The sequence below is a fragment of the Centroberyx gerrardi genome, unplaced genomic scaffold, assembly GCF_048128805.1.
Source record: "Centroberyx gerrardi isolate f3 unplaced genomic scaffold, fCenGer3.hap1.cur.20231027 Scaffold_51, whole genome shotgun sequence".
Taxonomy (NCBI): Eukaryota; Metazoa; Chordata; class Actinopteri; order Beryciformes; family Berycidae; genus Centroberyx; species Centroberyx gerrardi.
The window spans coordinates 104515-115437 of NW_027605208.1; the positions used below are offsets into that span (position 1 = coordinate 104515).

Genomic DNA, 10923 nt, shown 5'->3' on the forward strand with positions numbered 1-10923 from the left:
TTCGAGGTCTGTAAAACCTGGAACTCTAAAACCTAGTAAGGTGTTTCAAGAGCTTATTTTCCTCAACTCCAAACACCACTTCGGTGTTTTGATGCCTTACTTTCATGGACTGAAAACACCACTATGGTATATTTAATCCCTTTCCTCATGTACTCCAAGCACTACTGTAGTGTTAATCGTTGGCAGTAACTCTGTTTTACATTGTTTCATATGGTTTCATATCAATACACCCTCATATGGTGTATCAACCAACTATTTTGTCAAAAATTGTTCAATGAGTTAAAATATCTTTACTGCAAATGACAGAAAAAGATAACTTTTCAGGCATTTTTATTTATGCTTAATTTATGATTCATGCAGTCACAAACAAATCTTAGTTTCATCGATAAACAATCAGCAGCATAGAAGATATCGTATTGTAAGGCCATCCATGCCCACATGAAGCAATGACATACATCATATGTCCCTAAGTTTCGTAAAAGGGAAGTCAAAGATAGTGTGACAATTATATTGTATACTGTATAGACAATTACGCAATAATTAATAAACATTGGTTCAGTGGCATCCAAAATGTTGTACGTGATGGACGAATAGATGGACGGACAGACAAATGAACAGACAGGGACTGATCCCTGTCCCAATAAATCCGAAATCCTCATCATCGGCCCAAACTCCCTCACCCGCTCCGCCCAGACCTTCTCACTCAACATCGATGGCGCCATCGTCACCCAGGTCCCCTCCACCCAGGTCCGCAACCTCGGACCCTCTCGTTTCTACCTCATGTCAACCAGGTCACAAAAACTGCCTTCTTCCACCTCAGGAACATTGCCCGCCTCTGGCCCTCCCTGTCCTTTGCCGCTGCTGAAACACTTATCCATGCCCTCATAACTTCCAGACGCGATTACTGCAATAGCATCCTCTACAGCTTACCTAACAAAACCCTTAATAAACTTCAATATGTCCAGAACTCCGCTGCCCGCATGCTCACCTCCACCCGCCGCCGAGATCACATCACCCCTGTCCTTCACAACCTCCACTGGCTCCCGGTTAAATATAGGATTGACTTTAAAATACTACTCACCACCTACAAAGCCATACACAACCTGGCCCCTCCATACCATACCTCTCCGACCTCCTCCCCCGCCACACTCCTACCCGATGCCTCAGGTCTGCGGACACAACCACTGTAAAGACCACCAGGACCAAGCTCCGGACCTGGGGTGACAGGGCCTTTTCAGTTGCTGCACCCTCCTTCTGGAACGCCCTCCCCAACCACATCCGACAGGCTAAGACCCTACCATCTTTCAAACAGGCCCTCAAAACCCACTTCTTCAAGCTTACTTTCACCTGTTAACCTCCTTCCCTCTCTCTCCCTTCCCTCCATCTCATGATTCCTCTAGTTTTTAACTACCTACTTTTATTCTTGTCTTTTATTTTTTTATTATTATAAATCTACCTATTAAATGATTTTACCCTGTATGTGAAGCGTCTTTGAGTACCTAGAAAAGCCCTATACAAGTCTAATGTATTATTATTATTATTATTATTTCCTCCTGCTCCTCCTCCCCATCATCATCATCTGTACAATATCTGATTTGTGTATATAATATATATTTATTCCAGCATTTATTCCAGCATCTCTGCACCATTGCACTATTGTCCTAGTGTTGTTTACATATGCGTATATATATACTTTTTTTTTATTCTTTTTTTTTATACTTTTTTATATATATGCATATTTGTACACAGTAGTTAGATGTTTAGGTTTGCCTCTGTTAATTTTATTGTCCTTGTTTTTAGCTGTATATTTATTCTGTGTAAGTACATTGAGAGCAACAAAAAAACCAGAGTCAAATTCCTTGTATGTGTACATACTTGGCCAATAAAGCTGATTCTGATTCTGATTATGGAGTTGTAGTTTCTCCTCAGATTCCCTGCAGGTTTCAGACTCACCGCCAGAGGGAGCAGCGAGCCTGTCCAGCCCTGCTGATTCTACTCTTTTTCTATTTTTTTACTCTGTTTCTGTCTGTTTCTACTCTGTTTCTAATATGTTTCTACCTGTTTCTATCTATTGCTACTCTGTGTCTGTTACTGCAGTTTTTTATTTTAGTTTCCTTCCATTCTCACTTCAGAGATTCCCATTGTATCTTGTTTCCCATGGTTAAAAAACAATGTTCAGATTCAAAAAATAAACTGCAGATTAAAGTAATGGTCATGCTTGTGTTTTAAACTATCTATCTATCTATCTATCTATCTATCTATTTATCTATCTATCTATCTATCTATCTATCTATACTGTCATAACAAATCTACCATGACAACTCGGAATAAATCGTTTTTGGATAACAATATATATATTAAATATAATTCCAAATATATTCATAAAACTAATATATTTACTCACATGTAGGCTACATTTCCAAATGTTTTAAAAAGATGGAAAAATATTTAACAGAGCATTTAGACCTAAATGTTCCTATTTGAGACCTGTAACCTATTTGAAATATTTTTTGACCATATAAACACTTTCTAGCTTTAAATTCCCTCTTCCAGAGATCTGATTTTCCTCTCAACTCTTGATTAAGTTTGACAACTCTCTCATAAACTTTATTTTACATTTCACAAGTTCAAATTTCCTTCCACAAACAGCATAATCAGTTCTAAATACTGAAAACAGGAACGTCCTGCAGCAGTTGATGCAGTTTTGTATAATCAGCGCCACAGCGCCTCCACCTGGTGTAAATGAGAACTGCAGGGAGAATCAACTTCCCAACAGTTAACTGGAAAACATTCAAATAGCTCATTAAGTTCTTCTGCAGGACAAACAGTCTGAATCAGTTTCTAAACTACAGTATGGTTCACCAGCCAACTAGTCAGGCTGTTGATGCTGTTAACTAGAGCCGTGATTCTCAACCTTTTTCATATCAAGTCAACATTAGACAACATTAGGGCCACAGACCCCCATTTGATGAGATTTTGTCTCTTGGACCCAAATCTGAGAATATTTGTATTGATAGATATGGTATTGTAGGTAGAGATAACAGTGAAGCCAAAACAGTCATCTACATTCTCTACTTGTGTTAACTTCTTGTAAATGAAATAATGCTGAATTTTAACAATTCATCAAGTTGCTGGGGACTCCCTGGAACCCCCTCAAGGATCCCTGTTGGTACCCAGATCCCACGTTGAAAACCATTGAACTAGAGGAACTGGAAAAGCACCAGGATGAGACTAAATTTAGGGCTGACCAAGTAAATTAACACCTGACTTAATCTATCTATCTATCTATCTATTGTATTATATTATGTCGCCGCTGGGGGGCGATCATAGAAGATTACAGTAATATGACAGACAATTGCCACATGTTGTCCCCACCCATAATTCCGGCCGGTTTTGTTGTCATTCACAGTATGACAACAAAACAGATCGTTCCTATCTTGGCTAACGATAAGCTTTCAAAATACATACAAAACCTCCAGCGCTTCAACCCACACAGTAATAAGATCAGACAATAATAGTCGCCAAACAAATATGGAAAAAGTCACCAAACTTATATGGAGAAAAGTCGCGCCAACCCGGCCAGTCCTCCTACCGACTCTTCGGCACACCGCCTCCTGGAAAACAGCGTCCGTCTCCGGCAGTGAGAGCAGGTAGGTCCCGCTGTTTAGTGAAGGTGATCTTGTGTCTTGTTTTATCGAACAAGAACAAGCGATTTCGATCAAAGGACTTCAACTCACAATGTCTTCGTAACTTTCCACTACACACGGCGGGTCAGGTTCTATCTCACAGCACAATCTGACAGCTTCCAGAAGGTTTTAAAAGCGGGTACGCTTAGCCGGCAAAGCCATTTTTACCACTGGAGGACATCTAAACCCGGGGAAAATTAAACGTGTCAGTGTCACCAGATATATATTCCGGTTCCAGTTCATCAATGACAACTTGAAGTATATATAAAACAAAGCTCATAACTTGATTTTCTGTTTTTGGTACATTTTAAACCATTTAAAAATGACGAGCACTCTTGGGCGCTATAATGAACTATAGAATGGGCGATGGAGCGTGCACGGGGAGGTTACATCAGACCTACAGTAGCTGAGAAAAAAAGACAAGAGGATATGTTTCACTTGCTCTTTGAATCGTCGTGACCAGTAATATTATTACAGTACTTACAAAAGTAATTGTAATATTATTACTTGATTTAAAACAGTAACTCGTTACACTACTTGATTACTCAGATAAGTAATAATATTACGTAATGCATTATATTACATAACTCGTTACCCCCAACACTGGTCCTAAATAGTAAACAGTACTGGAATAGTACTTGGAACTGTGGTGCTCTAAATCAATCTCAATGATGGACAGTGGACTTTAGATCATGAAGCTACAGGAAGTCACTGTGGTTCCTGCTAGCAGCTTCCTGTCATTACAGATATTAGAGAGAAACATGAAGCTGATGAGGAGATAAAGGATGGAGAGGAAACAGCACATCTGACTAGCAGAGGAGAGCTGATTGTCAAACATAAAGACACAGAAGACCAAGAGACACCAAGTTAAGACAACACACTGACAGGCTGGTTCAGACCGACAGGCTGGTTCAGACAGACAGGCTGGTTCAGACTCCTGACTGCCTGGATATGGATCCCATACTGATGCTGTTCATGTTGCTCTGCAGCTCAGGTAGGACTCTGATTTAATGATGATGTGTGAAAGGCTCTGAGGCAAATATCTGGGAGAACCAGGCTGCAATGGAAGATCTATGGAAGTTAAACTGTCATCAACTGTGCCAACTACACTGTTAGAGAGAGAGACTGTGTGTGTGTGTGTGTGTGTGTGTGTGTGTGTGTTCGAGAGTTTGTGAATGTGTATGTGTGCACACAAGTGTGTGTGTGATAAATTTTTTAAGACAGCTCAGTTTCTGTATCAAGCAAACCAGAATATAATAAATAGGATTTCAGGTTACATTTTCAAAATAAAACCGTTATTGATGAACATACAACATTTTTAAGTGATATACCAAATGAATAAATGAATGAATGAACTTTATTTATATAGCACCTTTCATGCACAGAATGCAGCTCAAAGTGTTTTACAATTCAGTAGCACATTTAAAACCACAAGTTTAAAAACATACACAAAGTGAAAATATAGGATATATATGAGGGTTCAGTAATCAACAAAAATACAATTGATGTAATTTCCCAGGATGTTCTGTACACAATAGTTATTAATTTTTTCCCAAAAGTGACACATGTGACTTTTATTTTGAAAGGAAGGTCACCCACAGAACTTCCTGTCTTCTGGTCTCCTCTGGCTGACTGTTGTTGCTGGCAAGAGGCTGTTGAGTAATTGATACGGAAATGTGATAAATGGCTCTGATTGGATAAAACCTTGTGGTTTCAGACTAGTTGATGTCATCAACAGTTACAAATGTAGTTACACATTATTGCTTAATTCTACAAAAATGTATTTATGTTGTTTTGATAGCAGGTAAAACTCTAACAGTGTTTTCTATCTGTGGTAATGTCTTGGTCAAGAGAGTTACTGCATAAAATACTTAATGTCAAAGTATGAGATGCTGCAGAGCTGCTCTAACCAAAGTATTGTTGTTACTGCAAGTTTCATTATTAAGTGAAGTTAAAGTGATGTTAAAGAAATAACCTGACTGTGTCTGACCTTTGACCTGCACAGTGTGAGAAAAACCAAAATATCTTTACAAGCCCCAATACATGGAGAGTTTGAGCAGGAAAGTAGGTTGTTAACCAGGTTATGTTACTGTAATTATGACCTTATAATCAGATAAAGGCTTTTACATGATGATGTGAATAGTCAAAGTATTGCTTTGCTATTACTCGACTAAGTATTGCTTAGTCGAGTCAAATTATTAGTGTGCATGTAAACACAATTATTGCCACAACATTGTAATTTAGTTAGCTGAGGAGTGTGTTTGAGTTTTGTATTGTGAAATGTGTGTTTTGTAGTGTAGTGAGTGTTTGTGTGTTTGGTGTTGAGTGTTTCCCTGCTGACTGCTGTAGTGACACCTGTGTTTCCCTGTGGATTTAATTCAGTTTATTTCATCTCATCATTTATATTAAATTTTTCAAATTATGGACATGAAATTTACAGTGACCTTGTCAAAATGAATCACAACTGAGTTCAGTCCATAATCTCTGTGCATTGTAATTGAGATGGTTTAGTTTTTGAACTTCAGAGCTGCTGGAAGATCTTCCAGTACTCCTTGAGTATTTAGTATATCCAAGTCATGAAACAAAGTTATTTTCTGCTTTGTCTCCTCAGGACTCCAGGCTGAACAAAAACACAATTCAATAGGTAAATAGAAAATAAATAAAAATGGAGAATAAAAAAAAGACAAACAGATGTCTTGATCTGGTTTGATCTTTTTAAAATCAAAGTGACTTTACTTATTTAACTAACCACTCTTGTCTCTGTTCAGGGCCTGATGATGTCAGGTTGGTGGGAGGAGCCAGCCGCTGTGCTGGTAGACTGGAGGTGAAACAACATGGAGACTGGAAACCAGTGGACGACTTGTACTGGAGCCTGAAGTCAGCAGCTGTAGTGTGTAGACAGCTGGGCTGTGGCTCTGTTGTTTCAACAGGAAGGAGAAAGGATTCCCCATCAAGATCTGTATGGTTGATCAGATCTTCCAGTCTTCAGTCTGGGTCTACACTGAGGGAGTGTGTAGAAAGAAGGTCTTTTTCTTCCCCTTTTAGCCTGAAGATCACCTGCTCAGGTAACACCATCAATGACATCAACTATGATAGTAATGTTTCCACTCTTTTCCTTCCTCTGTCACAGTGACAGTCATTGGTTTACATTGGACTGAACTGTAAAGTTATCCAGGACAATGGCATCCTAAAGGGAAGAAAAGTGGATTTGTTGCTGAAAGCTCACTGGTTCGGGGTTCTGGTTAACATAATAATGTATTACGTTAGTCAAGGCAGCAGTTTGTCTCCGTTTGTTTACAGATGAAGGCTTTATGATGGTAACAGTCTCTCTCTCTCCCTCTCTCTCTCTCTCTCTCTCGCTCTCTCCAGAGTCTGTGAGGCTGGTGAATGGGACTAGTCTGTGCTCAGGCAGACTGGAGGTGAAGTCTAAGCAGTTCTGGTCCTCAGTGTGTGAAGCTGACTTTGACCAGCAGGATGCAGAGGTGGTCTGTAGGGAGCTTGGCTGTGGGGCTCCTTCAGTCCTCCAGGGGGCGCTCTATGGAGAAGTGGAGGCTCCAATGTGGACCGAAGAGTTCCAGTGTGAAGGCAGTGAGTCCGTTCTCCTGGACTGTGGAAGCTCAGGCTCAGCTAGAAACACCTGCTCACCTGGCAAAGCTGTTGGACTCACCTGCTCAGGTAGAAGAGGAGCTGCAGCTTGGATTTGGCTTCTTTTCTGTTCTAATCAAAGTGACTTTACTTCTTTTACTAATCACTCTCTTGTCTCTGTTCAGAGCCTGATGATGTCAGGTTGGTGGGAGGAGCCAGCCGCTGTGCTGGTGGACTGGAGATGAAACAACATGAAGACTGGGGACCAGTGGGTGGCTGGTTCTCTGACTGGGACCTGAGGTCAGCAGCTGTAGTGTGTAGACAGCTGGACTGTGGCTCTGCTGTTTCAACAGGAAGCAGAAAGGATTCCTCACCAAGATCTGTATGGAGGATCAGATCTTCCAGTCTTCAGTCTGGATCTACACTGAGGGAGTGTGTACTAACGAGGTCTGCCTCATCCTCTTACAGCCTTGAGAACACCTGTTCAGGTAACACCATCAATGACATCAACTGACAGTAATGTTTCCAGTCTCTTCCTTCCTCTGTCACAGTGACAGTCAGTGGTTTACATTGGACTGAACTGTAAAGTTATCCAGGACAATGGCATCCTAAAGGGAAGAGAAGTGGGCTTGTTGCTGGAAGCTCACTGGTTCAAATCCCCCTCTTTTACTGTGGTGCCCTTCAGCAAGGCAGCTCCCCCCTAACTGCTATAGTGGAGCTGTTAACATAATAATGTATTACGTTAGTCAAGGCAGCAGTTTGTCTCTGAGCTTTTTAATGTATTTTGGAAAACAATGGGAGTCTATGAGTTCAAACCTGCAGTAGAACAGACAGTAGGAGCTTTTGACTGTGGAAATACATCAGAGGATTTAGACTTTTCATGGGCGACAATGGAGACAGGAAAAAATATTCTGGTATTATCCTTTCAACAAATAAGAACTGAATCTAGATCAATATTGCAACTTGACTCTCTCTCCCCTTTGTCAATTCAGTTTATTTGCATGAATGGGTGATAGCCATTGTTACAAGAGCAATACAGCTATATTGATAAGGTATTTTGCCAATTCAATATCTCTGTTAATAATTTGATAACAGTAATTTCTTGCTTGCTTTAATTTCGTTTTGCCAATACTAATCACATACATGTTTGTTAGAGATGTCAGTTTCTTTGAATTTTGTAGCTGGGGATTGAACAGCTGAATTTAGGTTCTAGCAGGTTGATCTCTGTTTTCTGATGTTTACAGATGAAGGCTTTATGATAGTAAGAGTCTCTCTCTCTCTCTCTCTCTCTCTCCCCCTCTCCTCCCCCCCCCTTTCTCTCTCTCTCTCTCTCTCTCTCTCTCTCCAGAGTCTGTGAGGCTGGTGAATGGGAATAGTCTGTGCTCAGGCAGACTGGAGGTGAAGTCTAACCAGTCGTGGTCCTCAGTGTGTGAAGCTGACTTTGACCAGCAAGATGCAGAGGTGGTCTGTAGGGAGCTTGGCTGTGGGGCTCCTTCAGTCCTCCAGGGGGCGCTCTATGGAGAAGTGGAGGCTCCAATGTGGACCGAAGAGTTCCAGTGTGAAGGCAATGAGTCCATTCTCCTGGACTGTGGAAGCTCAGGCTCAGCTAGAAACACCTGCTCACCTGGCAAAGCTGTTGGACTCACCTGCTCAGGTAGAAGAGGAGCTGCAGCTTGGATTTGGCTTCTTTTCTGTTCTAATCAAAGTGACTTTACTTCTTTTACTAATTACTCTCTTGTTTCTGTTCAGAGCCTGATGATGTCAGGTTGGTGGGAGGAGCCAGCCGCTGTGCTGGTGGACTGGAGATGAAACAAAATGGAGACTGGAAACCAGTGGATGATGGGTACTGGAACCTGAAGTCAGCAGCTGTAGTGTGTAGACAGCTGGACTGTGGCTCTGCTATTTCAACAGGAAGTAGAGAAGATTCCTCAGAAAGATCTGTATGGCTGATTCTACCTCGCTGTGATGGGTCTGAGTCTGCACTGAGGGAGTGTGTAGTAAAGACGGATTCATATCATAGCTCTTCCAGCCTGGAGCTGATCTGCTCAGGTAACACTGAACAGTGACATCACATCCTCAGCTGCTTCCACAGTGACAGGCTGCTCTCTGACTCCTCTGTATTACATATGAATGTAGCAGTTCTCTGTCTTGTACGGTGGCTGCTAGCAGACAAATCCTAAGACAAAACAGATGAGGAGAAAACTGTGAGTTTCTCACTGAGGAAGGAGGCATTGGGATATCAATAACATGTATTCTCAAGTCTTCATCATCTATCTGTTTCCAGATCTGCTGGTTCAGCCAATCATCTCTCTCTCTCCCTCCATGGACGGGGTCTCCGAGGCCCAGCAGCAGGGGCTTCAGGTGTTCAGGGGCTCCAGCTTCACCATCAGCTGCTCCATCCAGCCACAGTACCCAGGAGGCTCCTTCCACCTCACCTCCACCGCCTCCAACACAGCACACAACCACACCCTGCCAGCTGTCAATCACTCTGCCCACTTCGTGTTTCCTGCTGCAGAACACGCCCACCAAGGGATCTACAGCTGTGTTTATCACATCTCTGTTTTCTCTCATAACTTCTCCTCTGAGAGCCAGCCCCTCTCTCTCACTGTCTCAGGTAACCTGAAGGAGAATCTGAAGCTGAATCCAACAGGAATATGTGACAGTGTTAACAATCCATTTTATCATTTCAACAAGACATGAGAGTTAATGAGAGAATCAGCAGGCTTTACTTCATTCCTGAAAACTGACTTTCTGCAGATATGTGGCTTTTGTCCAACAACATCAATATAATCTTTAGAGTGGATCCGATTACCATATTCTCTAAGAACTGAATCAAACAGAGATGTTAAAGTTAAACCTTCATTTAGTGATTTTAAGGGTTTTAGGGCAACATGAACTTTATCTTTAATGGGAGCTGTTGTTCTCATGATGTCAGGTGATCTGATGTGATGATTCTGAATTTGTTTCAGCCTCTCCAACAGATATCACCATCAGACTAGTTGTCCTGCTGCTGGCTGTGATGTTGATCACTGCCTTCTATTTCTACTTCAAGGTACTGAACATCTTTATTCAGTAGAGGATTGGGTTAAATGAAGTATTTAGACTGTATATTTTTTAGCTATAAGAGAGGTGTGATCCAGTAACAGAGATGGCTGCTGTCATGTCTCTCCAGGCCACCAGGGGGCAGACGCCAGGAAGAGAGGAGAACATTGAGCTGGATTATTATAACCTCGGTGGTTCCGGTGCTGAAGGCGGGCCGTGTGAAGAGGCAGGAGCCCAGGGAACAGAGCAGGATCTCCAAGGAGCTCATCTCACTTCCAGATGGATCGCTCAGCTTTCACACAACCGTCCATCACCTTAGTGAAGGATTTTACAGTGACAGAGCTGTTCCCTTAAAAGTCAGACTGAAATCACAGCAGGAAAAACAGGATAATTGAAAAGGAAGTCAGGACATTTTGCTGTAATGGACGTTCCCAAAACTCCCAGTTTGTAATGTGTGAAAACAAAGAGCGCCCCCTGTCTGTCATGTGGTAATGCAGGTGTTGAATGTCTGTCCATGCAGGTCGTTGCTGTCACATGATGCAGCATCACTAAAATTCAGCCAATCAGCTGTCAGCAGTGAAGGCTCACAGCAAATCAGATCACTGTTATG

General features: G+C 41.7%; 1 protein-coding gene across 1 annotated transcript; it reads left to right on the plus strand.

Annotated features, from left to right (window-relative positions):
* The first annotated feature begins 594 nt into the window (after positions 1-594).
* LOC139928398 (scavenger receptor cysteine-rich type 1 protein M130-like) lies at positions 595-10632 on the plus strand. The gene is made up of 10 exons (XM_078282322.1): positions 595-791; positions 1168-1335; positions 6414-6751; positions 7056-7361; positions 7457-7759; positions 8620-8925; positions 9021-9320; positions 9556-9885; positions 10253-10323; positions 10444-10632. Exons 1-10 carry the CDS (start codon positions 595-597, stop codon positions 10630-10632), a joined length of 2508 nt encoding a protein of 835 aa, XP_078138448.1.
* Positions 10633-10923: the final 291 nt, after the last annotated feature.